General features: G+C 51.5%; 2 protein-coding genes across 3 annotated transcripts; one reads left to right on the top strand and one right to left on the bottom strand.

Moving 5' to 3' along the window:
* The first annotated feature begins 26 nt into the window (after positions 1-26).
* Creb3 (cAMP responsive element binding protein 3) lies at positions 27-5,584 on the top strand. Its single transcript, XM_006986004.4, has 10 exons — positions 27-363; positions 451-606; positions 695-851; positions 926-996; positions 1,114-1,203; positions 3,610-3,716; positions 3,810-3,878; positions 4,717-4,801; positions 4,889-4,973; positions 5,063-5,584. Exons 2-10 carry the CDS (start codon positions 460-462, stop codon positions 5,386-5,388), a joined length of 1,137 nt encoding a protein of 378 aa, XP_006986066.1. The 5' UTR covers positions 27-363; positions 451-459; the 3' UTR covers positions 5,389-5,584.
* On the bottom strand, positions 5,516-17,458 carry Gba2 (glucosylceramidase beta 2). Of its 2 annotated transcripts, none has more exons than XM_006986003.4 (17): positions 16,687-17,458; positions 12,772-12,863; positions 12,466-12,581; positions 9,843-10,061; positions 9,324-9,563; positions 8,998-9,100; positions 8,698-8,851; positions 8,500-8,625; positions 8,143-8,315; positions 7,828-7,932; positions 7,520-7,627; positions 7,273-7,424; positions 7,048-7,154; positions 6,787-6,929; positions 6,591-6,706; positions 6,307-6,498; positions 5,516-6,057 (listed from the first exon to the last, which is right to left on the bottom strand). In XM_006986003.4, the coding sequence occupies exons 1-17, from the start codon at positions 17,019-17,021 to the stop codon at positions 5,824-5,826; spliced, it is 2,715 nt and encodes a 904-aa protein (XP_006986065.2). In that variant the 5' UTR covers positions 17,022-17,458; the 3' UTR covers positions 5,516-5,823. The 2 variants fall into 2 exon arrangements, with proteins under 2 accessions (XP_006986065.2, XP_076420204.1); XM_076564089.1 differs by having other exon boundaries at positions 9,324-9,558; positions 16,687-17,411.
* Between the last annotated feature and the right edge of the window lie 32 nt (positions 17,459-17,490).

Genomic DNA, 17,490 nt, shown 5'->3' on the forward strand with positions numbered 1-17,490 from the left:
ACCCCTCCCCGCCAGGAAGCGAGGGCGCGGCGCGCGGGGGAGAACGCCCAAACTAGGCTGAAGTTCCCTCTTAGACTCAGTCTTCTTTTTCCTAGCTCGAGGGGAAGGCGGACCCGGATCTCCAAGATCCCCGCCCTGGGGTGTGGGAAGCTGTAGGGACGTCCCGAAATTTGCATAGCCCCCGGGACGTGGCGCACACGAGCCACTTCCGAGTTGGAGGGAACTCCAAGTCCCAGGGTGCCATGAGGCTCTCGGTGCATCACTTCCGTTGTGTTGGAGGCTGAGGAGACTAGGAACTGGGAGGTGGCTGTTTAGAGTGACCGGTGGGTCCTCGGCCCTGCATCCTGGAGTGCAGTGACTAAGGTAAGTCAAGCCGATTTGACAGTTAGACCCAGGGGTCGTACCTAAGGTCCGGAGACTGGATCTGCGTGCGGGGATTTCTATCCATAGATATCCCAAATGGATCCTGGTGGTCAGGACCAGCTAGCTTTGGATCCTGGTGATCAGGACCTGCTGGGCTTCCTGCTAGAGGAAAGCGGAGATTTGTGGCCTGCGAACGAGCAGGACGTGGAGGCTCCGCTGGACTTGGAGCTGTCGCCTTCCGAGGTGGGTGGGGGTTCTGAGTGGGGAAGAAAAGCGACGTCCGTGAGACCTAAGGGTACAGAGATTAAATCGAGGCCTGTGAATTTGTTAGAACTCCGTGCAAGAACTGAGCGACTGGGAGGTAGAGGATTTACTGAGCTCTCTGCTCAGTCCCTCGGCATCGCTGGATGTTCTCAGCTCCTCCAGCTCTTCTATTCGCCATGATCACAACTATTCCCTCCCACAGGAACATGTCTCCATAGATCTAGGTGAGTGAGAAACGTTAAGTGATGGGGGAGGAAAGAGCTCACTGGCCTAGCTAGCCCTACTTTCGCTTTCGCAGATCTTGGGAGCTTCGAAAAGGAGGGGTTCCGCGTGACTCCACTGCGTGTGGAGGAAACAGCAGCAGAGCAGGTACTGGCCTTGACTTTTCAGGATTATCTCATCTTGCAGGACTGGGGCCAAGATTCCCCTATTCTGCTCTGACATCCCCATGCAACTCTGCTCTCCACTATTTCCTCCAACCCTAAGGAGATTTCTAGGCTGATGCTGACTGAGGAAGAGAAGAGGCTCTTGGAGAAGGAGGGGCTTACCCTGCCCTCAACTCTTCCCCTCACTAAGGTAAGGTTTCTGTCCGGGGAACAAAAGCTGGAGGGGGATTGTATGACCCAAGAAGGCAACTTCAGTTTATTTGATATCAGTAACTTGAAAAGGGACTGAGGTCAGAATCTAAGCAAACTTGCTGCTGGTGGGAAGCTGGGACAGGTAGGTAGATAACGGGCTAGACGCAAGGGCAGTTCCTGATCTTGTACGGTGTATATACATTTTGGTGTTCCTTTCAAAATTACCAGTGTATGGCTTAGCAGGAAAAATCCCTTGCTGCCAGGCCTGACCTGATATCTATCCCCAGGACCCACATGATGGAAGGAGAGAACTGACTCCTACAAGTTTTCTGATCTCCAAATAAGCCCACACCCACATACAAAAAATAATTTTTAAAATGCCAACTAACAGTATAGAGCCTTGAAAAGGACTGTAAATGAAGGTCCTTTGTTGGTGGTTATTTTTACTCTTTTGGGGGGCCCACCACCCAGCTACCAAATGAATCACACACGGAGGCTTATTCTTACTTATAAATGCCTGGCCTTAGCTTGGCTTATTACTTGCCAGCTTTCCTTAATTTATCCCGTCTACCTATTGCCTCTGGGCTTTTCCCATTCTCTTACTTCTGTAAATCTTACTCTTACTCCGTGGCTTGAGCTGGGAGGCTGGACCATGATGCCTTCCTCCTTCTCTGGCTCCTTCAACCCTCTCTTCCCAGATTTTTCCTTCTATATATTCTTTGTGCCTGCCAGCCCCGCCTATCCTTTCTCCTGCCTTGTTTGGCTGTTCAGCTCTTTATTAGACTATCAGGTGTTTTAGACAGACACAGTAACACAGCTTCACAGGAGTTAAACAAATGCAACATAAAAAAAGCATACCTTAGAATAATATTCTACAACAGGCCAATACAGATTTCATTGTGATCATGGTACTCCACCTCTTGCTCAACAGTAGAAATGTTTGGGAGGCTGAACCAGTCTAACAAAAACAATTATCAAAGTTGGGCATGATGGCTCACACCTCTATAGTCCCAGCACTCTGGAGGCAGAGGCAAGAAGGCCCTCATAAGATCAAAGCCACTTCCCAAGTGTTGGGGTTACAGGCATACACTACTACATCTAGCTTTTGTGGCAAACCTTTTTTTGTCATTTTCCTTTTTAACGTTTTCATGGTATCTCTTGTTATATAGATGTTAAGTTATTTAGGGCAGGAGAATCAGGTGTTAAAGGCCAGACTTAGCTTCATGTTGAGTTCAGGCAAGCCTGGGCTCTATGAGCCTCTGTCTCCTGTCCCTCCACCATTACAAGATGAGTGAGCACTATATTAGTTAATAGGAAAGAAAATAGAATTTGGAAATTATCAATAGTGGTTCTGTCCCTAGGACAGTAACTGTCCTCCTTTACACTGGCCAGACGTACCTTAATCCCCCACCCACTGAGATTTGAATATGGCACCTCATGCATGCTTGTCAAGTGCTCTACCACTGAGCCACGTCCTCCAGCCCTGTTTGTTGTTCAGGGTCTTGTAAGTCCTGGCAGGGCTGACCTCAGACTATGTAGTGCATAAGAAATGCCTTTGAACTCCTGATCTTTGACTCCCGGGGACTAGATTACAGGTTAATGACATCACTCTTGGCTAGTGTCCAGGTTTGACAAGACTATATGAGAGACTATAAGAGTTAACAACTTTATTCAGTTTTAATTTCTGAAAAAAGTTTAAGTGCCTTAAAATAAGGATATATTCTACATAGTCCTGGAGATTCTAGGTAAATACAATGGGTAGGAATTATAAGAAGATTGATATTGGTTTAGGTTAAGGATGGATTTTTTTTTTTTTTTTTGTTATTGTTGTTAGTTTTGAGGCATGGTCTTATGTAGCTCAGTCTGGCATCAAACTACTCTAACCAAGGATGGTCTTAAAGTCCTGATCTGCTTCTTCTCCCTCCCAAGTGCTGAGATTACAGGCCTGTGCTACCATATCTAGCTGAGGATTTTTTTTTTTAATAATTAAATTAAAGGCTGGAAGGATGGCTCAGTGGTTTAGAGTACTTTCGGCTCTTCCATGGGCTCCATGTTCGAGCCCCGGCACCCACACGACAACTCACTACTGTAACTCTAGTTCCAGGAGATCTGAAACTCTTTTTTGGCCTATATAAGCACCAGGCAGACACATTACACACAGACATACACACAGGCAAAACACCCATACACATAAAAATATCAAAAAATAGTCTGGCTTTCGTGTGTTAAACACCTGGTCCTTGGAGGTGTTCATATAGAAGGTGAATGCCTACTGATCATAGAAGCTGTGGGAGTCTTTCACTGGGAAGAGGGTTGACCTTAGCTGCCGTCCAACACACCTGAATAATACGATATAGGTATATAATAACACACCTAGGATGACCTTTTTCCTGTCTTCTCTTAGGTGGAGGAACAGGTTCTCAAACGAGTGCGGAGAAAGATTCGAAACAAGAGAGCTGCTCAGGAAAGCCGCAAGAAGAAGAAGGTGTATGTAGGAGGGCTGGAGAGCAGGTAGGAAAGAAAGAACACGGGGGGAATGTTGGAAGCCGTACGTTTTTGGAGGGAAGACACGGGCAATATTTTGATGTCCATGTTGTCTTCCAGGGTCTTGAAATACACAGCCCAGAATCAGGAGCTACAGAACAAAGTACAGCTCCTAGAGGAACAGAATCTGTAAGCAACCATTCATGGCCGTTAATCTTTTAAACTCCTTTTTCTAATGACTTATTTTTACTTTATGTGCATTGGTGTTTTGCCTGCATATATGTCTGTGTGAGGTCCTCTAGAACCGGAGTTACAGTTGTGAGCTGCCATGTGGGTGCTGGGATTGAACCTGGATCCTCTGGAAGAGCAGTCAGTGCCTTAAGCACTGATCCATCTTTCCAGCCCCGTCATTAATTTCTCAATGCTTTCTCACTCTTTCCACTATTCCACATTTGACTTCTAACTGGACGGCTCCTAAGTGCAAACATCTGGTGGTTGGCCTTTAGTACCAGGTCTCAAGCTCAGAGTAATGGTAAATTAAATTCACAAGTAGTTAAGGAGAAATTAAGTACCAAGACAAAGCAGCGGGAGATAAGAAAAGACTGGAGGTAGTCAACATCAGAGCAGTTGCAATTATGGGGATGGGACTGGGTGGGGAAAACATTCTAGGCGGAGAGAAGACAATACATTTGTGTTTGGCCGGAACTCTAGCACTGGGGTGTTGACCTAGAAAGCAGAGAACACAGTACCTGGTGAGGATTACATGCATAGCTGACCAGGTGGTAAGAGAATTCTGGAAGGTATTTGCAAAGGAGTTTAAGTCAAGGCAGGGAAGTTTTTATTTTTTTGTTTCAATAAGGAACTACAGGCATTTGTCCACAAAGAGGACATTTGGGAGTCATTTGGGGAAAAAAGGCAAGGCCATTAAGAGACTGCACCGGTGGAGAGGGCGGCCAAACCGGAGGCTTTCGGTGTGACTCGGTGCTAGGCCAGGGCACGCTCACCACTGTTTCCTCTCTTCCCTCAGGTCCCTTCTAGAGCAGCTGAGGAGACTTCAGGCCTTGGTTGTTGAGATAGCCAACAAATCCAGCAGCGGCAGCACCTGTGTTCTGGTGAGAGGATGGGCGGAGATCCTTTTCCTGGCAGCGACAGGGTGCGTGGCCAGAGCCCTTTCTTCATCTCCTCTCCTTGTTTTCCAGGTCCTTCTCTTTTCTTTCTGTCTTCTTCTTGTTCCTGCCATGTACTCCTCGGACACCAGGGGGAGCGTGCCCGCTGAGTATGTCGGTAAGAGGCTTAGGCCACCTTTAAGGCACGGGCTCTGGTAAAGGGCTTCTTGGGTGCTGTCTCAGACAGACAAGTCTTTGTCCCTTCAGTGTTGCACCGTCAGCTTCGTGCCCTCCCCAGTGAGGACCGCCCTCAGACCAAGCTGCCTGCCCAGCGGTCAGAGTTTCCGAAGGACAGCACAACCCGGCTGCTGGGCAGCTCCGAACACAGGCTCCAGGCCTCCGGCAATTTTTCCTGCCTGCTCTACCACGTGCCCCAGGAAGAGCCACCCCAGCACTGGCCCCTTGATGGTTCCTCAGAGACCCCCTTCTCAGGCCCCAACCCTCCCCCGCAGGCAAATCTCTCAAAGAAACAGGGGTGGCTGCCTCCCCACGGCCCCCCTTCTGTCCTCCTGCAGGGCAGGTATTCAGGTTAGAGGTGAGAATATCCTCAGCCTGAGGATTCCTGTCTGTATGCAAATAAAAAGGAATGGGGGAAAGAAAAGCTGGCCTTGGCTCTTGTGCCCTGTTAGGATGCCCGGAGCTCAAACACACCACACTCGCTAGCTTTAGGGATCTTTTATTTATACCCATGTGTATCTGTTGTTCCATGAATAGACTTGGAGAAATTTACTGGCCTTGACTATTTCATCCACTGATGAAGGAACGGGGAGGGGAGGAAATAAATAAGTGGTTCTTCAGCCCCTTTTTAACTGGCACAGCTGGGGAGGAAGAAGGGAAGGGGCGTGATTGTCCTAGTGGCTCAGGGCTGCAGGAGTATGGGAAGGAGGAAGACCAGTCTGCAGGCTGGGCTTCCACAGTGCAGAGGGATCGCTCCGGACTTAGCTTTGGTCCACACTCAGGTTCTGTGCTTAGTCCTGTGCTCTGTGTGAGGATGGTGGCTGGCCGCCGCCCTTCTGCTGCTGCTGCTGCTGCTGCTGCAGGGCCAGCTGCATGGCCCAGATGCTCAGCGGCCGCATGTAGGCCAGTGAGCGGAACACTCGCTGCTGGCAGTATGCCTCTGGGGTCTGGAAAGCCAGGCCCAGGCGTTCCCATACAGTGCGGTAACAGCCTTCAGCTGTCCGGAAACCTTCCCAAGTCAGACCCTGCGCGGAGAGGAGAAGCCATACATAATAACTGGTCTCGTGGCACAGTTACCTTGAGCAGAGAAGACAGTATGCCTTTTGCTCTCGGGTTAGGACCTAAAGGCAAGAGGTGGAACACATGCTAGGGAAAAGGGGGCTCTGTGGACGGGTAAGGTGACATTAGGATGTTCTTGGAATAAATTTAGTGGTTGAGGAAGTTTTGTGGGCCACAGTACAAATGGAGAAGGGATGGGAAAGGGAATACCTTACCTCTTGAATCATGGTGGCTGCCAGCCCGTAGACCACACCCACCCAAACTTCATCCGACTGCACACTGGACCTATCAGGAACACCATGGGGCTGCATCCCATTCACAGCCCCCATGGCTCCCCCTGCAAAGGCCTGGACATTGAGCTCAAAGATGGTTCGGAGAGCACGGACCACATGCAGGGTAGGAAATACCTAGAGCGGGCAGAGAAGAGGCACAGAGAGTCTCTTCGACTTGCTTCCCACCTCCAAGGAAAGCCATCTTCCTGGCTTTTCTCCTCTCTCACCTCAGTGTCTCCTTCTCCCAGGCCACAGGCCCTGAGGAACCACTGCCCAGCACACTGGTCAGACATGATACTGCGGGACTGAGGCTGTGAGCTGCTGTCATAGTTGTAATAGCGGCCTGGAGTAGAGGAAGGGCAGAGTACAGCTGCCTGTGTCCGTAGAGGTGCCTTTAAGATGCCCCAGGATGCTTTAACTCACCATTCCAGAGCAGTCTCTCATAAGCTTCTCGGCCTCGGCAGAGAATGGAAGAAAACTTATCCTGGACATCCTGGGCCCCACACAGAACAGCCATCTGAACCATCACAGCCACGGCGGCCAGCCACAGCCCTCCACAGTAAGCACTGATCAGGGACAGGGGCTGGGTGAGATTGGCAGTTCCAGCCCCTCCCATGCATGAGCGCTACCATCCTGACGTGCCCAGTTCCCCACCTCAGACCCGGAAATCCCTACCCCCCGAACCTGGGGCCTGTGGTAACCCATCCATCATAGGTCTGGTCTGCGTAGCCTCCATTCTCAATGAGTCCATCCTGGTCCTTATCAAACTGCATTTCAGACTCCATCACAGCCTAGAGAGGGATCAAGACACTGAGGCCAGAGGTTCTAAGAAAGGTACTAGCCATCTGGGTTCTCCTGAGACATCATTCATGTCCCTCGTGGACTGGATACTATATACACATGCCTTACCAGACACACAGGCCACATGTCCTTCAGGAAGCCTTGGTCACCTGTCAGGTAGTAGTCCCGGTAAACTTGCAGCACAAACTTGAGGTTCAGGTCCTTCCAGTCGGCGGTGTCATGGATCAAATATGCATTGACCCGGAGCCATGGCTCGTCATCTGTTGGAGGGGAGGGGACGTGCTTCATCTGCATCGATGGAGAGGGTAGAGGGTATGAAGACAGGAAAGCTGGCCTTGGGATGGCGGGCCCTTACCTGGGTCCCCGATGTCATGAGGGATAACGTTCCTCCTTTTCACAGGCGCCACCACGCCACTCATCAGGTACCGTCGCCGTGTCAGGTCCTCCTTGAAAGTGGCCAGAGCTAGGGGAGCAGATCCGCAAGTAGGTGAGGGAAAGCGAGGACTGGGCAGGCATGGGGTGGGTCACAGAGCTGTGTGTGTGACCCCGGAGGAACACCAATAGGCAAGAGGTAGGTAGGTATGCTCGTGGCAAGGGGAAGGACACATCATTTGAGACTACAAAGGTTCAAGGGTAAAGTAAGCTAAGAGAAGTCACCCTCACCCATATCGTACTGTAGACTGAGCTCAAGTTTGGGCCACAGCATGACAAGGGCAAAAGAAGCATAAAAGTGGACATCATATGTGTTGTACATGCGATACTCCTGGCCTGGAGGGAGGACAGAGAGAGACACTGTTGCGAGAATCCCAGCTTCCACTCCATAACCCTTCAAAGTTGGAAGTAGGGCACACGCATCTGTCCATAGTCACCATTTATACCCTTACCCCATCAATATCTTGGACAGGCAAAAATCTATCATTTTGCTTTATGCAGGACACTAGCCAGCCCAAAACACCCCAACCCACCAGCCGCCCATACCCTCAAGATAGCCAAATCGCCCATAGTCCTGCAGGATGGGGCGGAGCTGATGCATGCTGCCTCCCAGCTCCTCTGGGAGAGAGTCTTCAGGAACTTCCAGCCATACTGTGCCTCCATCAGCCAGGAAGTATAATTCATTGAACAGTGCAGATTTGTACCAGGCAGGCAAGGATCTGGGAAGCCAAGAGGAAGGAATAGATCTTTATGAGCCTCCCAGGATAGAGAGGATTCTAGAGTTCAGAGGAGTGGGGCACTAAGTGAATCCCAACACAGCCCTACTGAGTGGAGGGTAGAAACAGATCAAGTCCCATTTGGAGTAAGTGCCTGGGAAAAAGTACAGGAGGGCTCTGCGGGCACCTGTCATCCAGTACTGGGCTCTGCCACGCGGAGATTCTCTTCTCCCAGTCTGCATATTGGCACAGTGCGTAGTGGCTCAGGGCAGGTGCCGCATCACCATCTGAGCCAAAGAACCGTGTGTAGCGCCTGAGGTGGAAGGAAAGGCATAAGACCGGGTGCTGGGTCAGAGCCCCGGTGCCTTTGGATCCCTGCGTTTACCTGTAGTGGACTTGGCCCTTAGCTCCAAACATGATCCTGGGCATGTCCCAAGCCAGTGCAAACTCCAGGCAGCACCGGCCCCGTGGTGGCAGCTTGCTGGAGACACAGACAGCCCCAGCAACACCCTCTCCTTTCTGCGAGGGGGTGCTTTGGCCTAAGAAGCACAGAAGGATTCAGCACGGGCACTCCCTTGAGCCCCAGAGCTAGCGACAAGACCTGTTCATTATTAGGTCTTCCACTCTGGTCCTAAGACAGGACGCAGCCTTTCTTCCCAACACCTCCCAGTCAAACCCCCATTACCAGCAGGGGAGTCCAGCTGTCCATCCTGAAGTAGGTCCTGCCACACCTGCTGCCCAGTGCTGTCAGGGTCAAAGGCTGTGATGTGGGTCACCGTGGTGTCTGCCTGTAAAGGGGTCAAGGACTCTGTGAAGTACAAGGACACGGGATGCTGCCTGGTCTTCTGCTCCCTTACACACTGCCACCTCCGAGTTCGGAGGCTGAGGGCTGGGATGAGGATGGGACTTGGGAGTTGATGACATGAAAGACTGAGAGGTGAAGTAGGTTCAGGGGCGGGCTGGGAGGGCAGGGGCGCAGGCGTAGAGGTACAGGGCAGCCTCTCCCATTACCGTGCAGCATGCAGCCACAGCCATGGTGTAGGGGTTCGGGGGGCTGGGGTGATGCAGGAGTAGGCCCCGCACAGTCTTCCCATCCCGGTCCAGACAGAAGGGCTCATTCCACAACCCTCCTGGCGCATCTTCTTCACCCCCTAGTCCATTCCGCATAGAGAACATGATGGACACATCCAGAGCTTCATCTCCTTCGTTTTCTACATCCCACACAAAGACTCCTACAGGGAGGCAGCTGTCCTGGGGATAAAAGGCTGGGCTCAGTCTCGGTGGATCCATCCTGGGCTTCGCTCCTCAGGATCAGTCACGGGCATAGAGAACCTTTTCAAGTATTCCTCGCCATCCTCCCATCTTCCCGGGAAAACGGCCTACCAGAAGATCCCGAAGGCTAGAATTAATGGGCCTGGGAAGCCAGGGTGATGTTCACAGCTCCAACCTCTCCCTTTCGTCGGTCATCAAACTTCTCCAGAGCTGGGTCTGGGGAGGGGAGGTGGTGGAGGAAGCAGGAGGAAGCCTCACCTGGTAGTCATGCGGCAAGATAGGTGTGACCTGGCGGCAGGTAAGAGTGACGCCCTGGCCAGGAAGCTGGTAGACTGTCCAGGCTCGGGGGTAAAGGGCATGGTAGAAAGCAAAGTGACCACACAGGCCCCAGTTCCAGCTGCGCAGGACACTTGGACGCTCCACGGACAGAACTTGCTGATACACAGTCCGCCCATCCCGACGCAAGCATACTGTAAACTGGATCAAGAGCAGACAGGCTGGAATAAGTAACCCACGGCCACACACACTGGTCCCCTCCCCCAAAGCATTTCCTCCCTTTTCAGACTCTCACCACCACCTCAGGCCGTCTCCCAGCTCAGTGGGCCACCACCATGGACTACTCCTCCCTTCCTGATCTCAGAACCTTAAGCAGGCCTATACTATCTCTGCCTCTAATGGAGCAGAAATCAAGATGTGCCCATCCCTGCTTAGGATGATTCAGCGACTCCGACGGCACTCAGGCCGATTGTTAAACTCTAACCTGCTATCTGGTCACACAAATACTCTCCAGGCTTTGAGCACTCTTCCATTCCTCTTCATGCTCTGCTCATGTTCATCTCCATCTAGTCAGAGCCTCTCATCCCTCAAGGACTAAGTCACATCTCTTCCCCCTTCCAGCAGGGGCTACTCTGTTATGTCCTCGTCCTCTTTATTCTGGTATGCGGTGAATTACATCAATGTTTTTATTTGCTATTCTGTGTCCCCAGCTGCCCCCCGGCTTCCTCTGAAGGCAGGGCCATTTCTAGCTTACTGAGGCGAACCTCTCAGAGCTGGTGTGTGTGCAGAGAACAAGCAGAGTCTGCAGAGCTGTCTACTGCACAGCCCCTCATGGCGGCTGTCTGTCTGTCTACTGCACAGCCCTCATGGTGGCTGTCTGTCTGTCTACTGCACAGCCCTCATGGTGGCTGTCTGTCTGTCTACTGCACAGCCCTCATGGTGGCTGGCTGTCTGTCTGTCTACTGCACAGCCCTCATGGCGGCTGTCTGTCTGTCTGTCTACTGCACAGCCCCCATGGTGGCTGTCTGTCTGTCTGTCTACTGCACAGCCCTCATGGCGGCTGTCTGTCTGTCTGTCTACTGCACAGTCCTCATGGCGGCTGTCTGTCTGTCTACTGCACAGCCCTCATGGCGGCTGTCTGTCTGTCTGTCTACTGCACAGCCCTCATGGCGGCTGTCTGTCTGTCTGTCTACTGCACAGCCCCTCATGGCGGCTGTCTGTCTGTCTACTGCACAGCCCCTCATGGCGGCTGTCTGTCTGTCTACTGCACAGCCCTCATGGTGGCTGTCTGTCTGTCTGTCTACTGCACAGCCCTCATGGTGGCTGTCTGTCTGTCTGTCTACTGCACAGCCCTCATGGCGGCTGTCTGTCTGTCTACTGCACAGCCCTCATGGCGGCTGTCTGTCTGTCTGTCTACTGCACAGCCCTCATGGCGGCTGTCTGTCTGTCTACTGCACAGCCCTCATGGCGGCTGTCTGTCTGTCTACTGCATAGCCCTCATGGTGGCTGTCTGTCTGCTCCAAGTCTTATTTCTCCAGTAAAACTTTAGGCTCCAGAGAAGGAACACTGGGGGTTTAATCTCTCTCTCTCTCTCTCTCTCTCTCTCTCTCTTTTTTTTTTTTTCGTTTTTCGAGACAGGGTTTCTCTGTGTAGCTTTGCGCCTTTCCTGGGACTCACTTGGTAGCCCAGGCTGGCCTCGAACTCACAGAGATCCGCCTGCCTCTGCCTCCCGAGTGCTGAGATTAAAGGCGGTGCTGGGATTACAGAGATGGGCCTAGCCATAAAACACTTTTTCATGTTGCTAGTAAAGTACAAATGGTTGAGACCACCAGCTCTTTGTCACAGAGAGGACTGGTTCTGATTCCCTACCATGCAGCCTTGAGCATGTTACTAATGCCCTCTGGATCCTGTTTCCTCATCTGTAAAATAATCATGATAATGGTACTTTGTAGGATTGTTAATATAAACATCCCCAACGCCTACCACAGTGTATTGACACAGTATACAGGCCATAATTACTGCAGACTCATGCTTCCAAAGGCATTCCCCTTGGAATATGGAAGAGATGAGGCATGGGCAGGGGGTGGGGCATGGCTATTGAGCACAGCCACTAAAGTTGAATCAAGAAGGACACTGTCACCAGCAGGTTTAAGATCTGCCAGTCCTTTATTTTGAGAGAGAGGGTCTTAGGTAGCCCAGGCTAGTCTCAGCCTCACTATGTAACTTAGGCTAGTCTTGAACTCCTTAATCTTTTTGTATCCACCTCCCAAGTACTAGGATAGGGATATGCCACCCCATTCTTGTTCTTTTAGCCAGTTTAAATGATCCAGGAATTTTCTACTCTTTGGAAGGTACTGGCTGAGCTAGTGCCCAGAAGACTGTGAGCTAGGCAGGAGACATGGACATGAGAGTTATTAGGCACGTTTACTCTTTCAAGGAACATGGGTTCTGTGTTCACCTGAACATATTGTCCATCCTAGCACTGGGCTGAGCCCACAGCATCCGGAAAACATTTATTGGACTGGACCATGTGGATGTCTAACTGCCACATTCCGTGCTAGTCAAGAGCCACGACTTTGCCTGCCCCCCATTTCCTGACTCTTACTTGGTCTGCAATGACTGTCTGGTGCTGGTACATCCCAGGATTAAGCTGCCAACGACAGAACTGGCCTCTCCAGCCCCGGGTGATAGTGCCTCCTCCAATGCCACCCAAAGGACAACCTGGAAAGAAAAATCAGGATGGTCAGTGGAGAACTAGAAGAGGAAAGCAAGCCCACATCTCTTGCCTGGGCTCTAAAAACCGAGGAAGCTGTGCAGCTAAGCAGTATGCATGAACTAGAAGCCTCTTTGCCTGCCTCTGCAGAAGCATAGAAATCAGACCTCTAAAAAGGGCAGCTGAGCTGAGACTCACCATAGATCTGTCTCAGGGGTACAGAGTTGAACATGTCGATAAAAGGGGTCTTCTTTTCCACCTGGGTCTTCCGGTACCACCACTTCAAGTACCTGAGGAGCAAATGTCAATGTGAGTAGGAGGGTGAGTGGGCTGTTTCTTATCTGCCTTTGCCTTGATATTCCGCTGTGATCTCCCCCTAAATGTCCCAAGAATGTCAGGCTCCACGAACAGCCCTGTAATCATAGCATTCTGAAGGCTGAGGCAGAAGGGTCACAAGTTTGAGGCCAGCATAGACTACACGGTGAGACTCTGTCTCAAACAATAACCTAGGACCCATCACTGTATCTTCCAAACTGTCTTCCTCTGGATTACTCCAGTTCAGGGTCCCCTATCTTCCCAGCTGCCCCAGTCCACATGCAGGACACCCTTGTTTCTCTATTCTGAAGGAGACCTGATTGTTCTGACTCCACCACCGCTGTGTGCGCTCAAACCTCAGGAGCTTTTGTCTGTGTTCAAAGGACTAGTTGCCCTTCCCTGGCTACATCCTCTACACATCCCCCTAATTTCCAAACAAGCAGAAGCTGCCAAAAGGACTTCCTCTTTTAAAAATGACTTTATTTATGATTATGAACGGTGGCATTTAAAGACTACACCAGGGAGACCAAGCACCTCGCTTAGAGATCGCTGGTGTTTCTATCCTGGACCATTTCCCCGTGAGGCCGTCCCCCTTCAGTTGTACTGTAAGTTTTCAGACTCTGCTCTTTAAAAACACCCAGTAAATGAACTGGGTATGATGGCTCACACCTGTCAAACCAGCACTTGGAACTGAGGTTAGCCTGGGCTACATAATGATTTCCAGGACAACCTGTGCATCAGTGAGAACCTGTCTCAACAAAATAAAACAAAATCAAAATACCCACTATAGTAAAGCTTTCTAAAACATCACAGCGTTAGCCGGGTGGTGGTGGCCCACACCTTTAATCCCAGCACTCAGGAGGCAGGCGGATCTCTGTGAGTTTGAGGACAACCTGGTCTATAGAGTGAGTTCTAGGACAGCCAGGGCTACACAGAGAAACCCTGTCTTGAAAACAAACAAACAAACAAACAAATCACAGTGTTTCCCTGTTCTTGTTCCTCCCTTTGTATCTAACAGGAAACAATCAGGACTGTCCCATACAAGTAGACAGCTCTATTTTGAAGGCTATGACATCTGCCTCAGCCTGTTTCTAGTCTTATTCTTTATACATTCTCCTTCAGGAGGGTCACTAAGCAAGCCCTGCCTGCCAGTCTTTCCCACGTCCACTCTCCTCCTTAACCAATCACTTTATACCCAACATTCAGTCACATCTAAACAAGTAATTAGATATGTGAACCCTCAAGTTTTTGTTTCCTCATCTGCAAAATGGGAATAACTCTGCCCTAGCTACCTCATGTTATCACCGAAAGATCAAATAGCCTAACAGATAAGAAAGTCATAAAGCAGAATATTGGTGACAGGTATGATTACTGCCAAACACTATCTCAGCTCCTAATTAGACACTGCCTTGTTATTTCATTGTGTTCCTCACGTGAGCATGACATTTTTAAGTTCCTTGGGTTCGGGGACAGTGACCAAGACTAGATGAATGTCAGCCACAGCTCGAAGCACAGGACAAGGCACAGGGCCCGCAGCCCGTAAATATTTGATGAATTCATAAGTGAATGGATGTACAGACCGTTGACATAGAAAGAGCAATGGAAGGCAGACTGGAGCGAGAGTTGGGAGGGAAGAACGTATTAAGAATAATGGGAGGGTGAACTCCAGAGACAGGGTAAAAGGCGTGGGAGACAGGATAGGTGGGGGGCCAGTTTAGAGGAGAGGACCGCGGCGAGAGGCCAGAGGATTGGAGAATTAGAAGCTACTAAGGCAGGCAGAGCAAAGGACTGTCAGGGAGTAGACACTGGCCAAGGGGACAGCAGTCAAACCGAACTCTAAGATGAGACTCCCACAACTAGCCTGACAGCACTCCTGTTCAGGGTGCCCCTCACTTCAGCTCACTCCAGGGGGCTCCCCGCTCTAGTTTGGCCATTCCTGACATACTCAGTTTTCCCTCTAATACCAATCCCAGTTCAAAAATGATCATTCTCAGTTCTCACCTCTGCTTTATCCTCAATCCATCCCATTCCAAAAGCTGTGTGTCGATGATACCCGCCCTATCCTAGTATGGGAAGCCAAGGTCCAAGGGGCTGAGCAAGAGCCTGAGGCCTCTGTGACTCAGCTCACACTGAGTGGCTAGGAGGCCAGGATGAATGACACCTGTTCTTGACCTTATCCTGATCACATGCAATCCTCTGTGCCTGTCTCAGGACCCTGGGTCCCATTCTGACACACAGGCTCTGGGCCAGAGCCGGACTGGAACAATAGGATGGTCAAGAGACAAGTCTGTGGGCATGCCTAGGAGGAAGGATTGTCTGTTAGGTTAACTGAGGTGGGAGGATGCTCCTTAACTGTGGGCGACCGCCCCATGGGCTGGAGCCCCGGGCTGAATAAAAAGGAGAAAGGAAGTGGGGGTCTGGCCTTCACTGTTCCCTGCTTCTGGCCGTGACAGTGACCAGCTGCCTTCACTCCTGCCACCATTACTTCCCTGCCTGACAGTGTACCCCCAAACTGTGAGCCAAAACAAACCCTTAAGTTACTTTTGTCCGGTTTTGATCATAGCACTAAGAAAAGTAACTAACAGTCAGTTTCATAAAGGGCCCAGAGGAATGGTTCTCTGAGATAGGCCACCACGGGAGCCAAGTGCCCAGGCAGTACTGGGCCCTTCTCATTGCCTGGAGCCGGGGTTAGTTAGGTAAGTGGACTTCCTGACTGGGGCAGGAAGGGCTCCCTAGTTTAGAAGCTGCTGGGGTTGAGTTCCCCAACTTTTATGCATCCCTCCCCAGCACTGTGCTTACATGTGCGCTGACTCAGAATGACCTCAGAATGATGCTGTCTGCCTTTCTATCCCTCTGTTCCTGTTAATAGGTATGGCTGCTCATCGCTAGTCTTTGAACTCAGAAGGGTTCTATAGTACCTGCTCTGGAGTGTCTGTGACCTCTGGGATGGGAGGAAGGACTAAGGCTGGCTCTGGAAGACTTAGCTACTAGCACTGGGGACCCTGAAGCACATCTGGCTAGAAGTCATCCTTAGGGGTCTGGGGAAGCAGTCCAGTGGCGGGATGCGTGCTCTCCACTGCCGAGCTTCCTCCCCAGCTCTCCCCCATGTGTTACTTGGGGAGGCTTTCACTGTGGTGTTCAGGTCTGCTCTGAGCTCTTAGGTTCAAACTAATCCCCTGCCTCAGCCTCTCAAGTAGGTGGCACTATATGTGTGCACTTCTTTGCCCAATTCCGTCTTAGCTTTTTGTGTATCAGAAGCCCTCGGTCACAGAATAGAGTGAACTTCTCACCCTCTCTTTAGGGTTGACGACAGCCAGACTCAACTATTCCAGGAGTCAGAGCTTGAGGAAAGAGACAGATGAATGCTGGGACTGAAGCGGCACCTGCTTAAATAAGGTACACAGGCTGCTTCAGCTGCTCAAGTTAACACGGGCTGGAGAAAGGACATCCTCCCCGCAAATAAAACACTGTATCAGTACAACAGAGACTGCTCTTCTACTTTGCCACAGAGTATAAAGTTAAGTCTGGGAAAGAGGAAGTGCACAGGAGCGAGCCTAAATAGGAAAGATTGACTGCCGGACAAAACGCGCCTTCTCTTTGCAGCCGGGGAAGATGCTAGGAAAGAAGGGTTGCAGAACCTCTTCAGTCTCACCCCCAAAACTGCAGGGTTAAAGAATGCAGGGGGTATGGCCCACTTGACTGGCACCAGGGGCCCAGCTGCTAGATTAGCCTTTCCCACTTATGCAAGGAGTCTTGAATGGGAACAAAGGAATCAAGGCATTCTAGGGATCTACTCACCTCAAGCCCATACCGAAATGCTTTACCAAGTTGCTTAGAGAGACGTTGTTAGCCTGAAAGGGTTTCCTCTTCTCTGCAAACTCATGAGCCAAGCAGATCCGCCAGCCAAAAGGAGGCACCTGGTAGCCCCTAGCTTTACCCTCGTAGGAGGCCATCAGCTGCCCGGAGTCCTCTGAATTGCAGGAGCCTGGCTCATTCTGGCGTCCACTGTCCTCAGGGCTCCCGCAGTCAGTAACCCGCACGGCCTCGGTGTCCCCAGTATCTTCAGGACAATAAACTTGGGGCTCTCCATCGGCACAGCTGATTTGCTCTGAGGCCGGTACGCAGGTTACCATGTTCACTGGATCCTGGGTCCTCACGACCCCGGTGGCCTCGGGTCCCGCTGACACGTTTCTGACGTCTTGAAACGCGGGCGCCAGTTGCAGTTAGGTGCGGTCCCGGAGGGCCCGGCGCTGGGGAAAGCCGGAGGAAGCTGGTGTCCCGGTAAAGTCGGGGAGCTCTGGCTGCAGTGGCAGTGGCCACGGCAATAAAGTAGCCGCGGGCTCTCTTGGGTCGCGTCTCTAGATCCCAGGCTGGAAGGGTTGGGCCTTGTTGTCATTGGGCCGCGGCGATTAGCTCGCCCGGCCGAAGGCCGACCGGCTCGGCGGACGGGGGCGGAGCCGCGGTACCTGCCCGCGAAGCACCGCCCCTGGGACCCGCCCAGGAGCTCCCGGCGACCCTCGGCCCCGCCCCGGGCCGCGGCTCCAGGGTCTCCAGGGCTGGGTACCGGGTCCCTCCGGCCGGGATCCCCAGCGCCCGCGCTCA

Source organism: Peromyscus maniculatus, chromosome 2 (genome assembly GCF_049852395.1).
Source record: "Peromyscus maniculatus bairdii isolate BWxNUB_F1_BW_parent chromosome 2, HU_Pman_BW_mat_3.1, whole genome shotgun sequence".
Classification (NCBI taxonomy): Eukaryota; Metazoa; Chordata; class Mammalia; order Rodentia; family Cricetidae; genus Peromyscus; species Peromyscus maniculatus.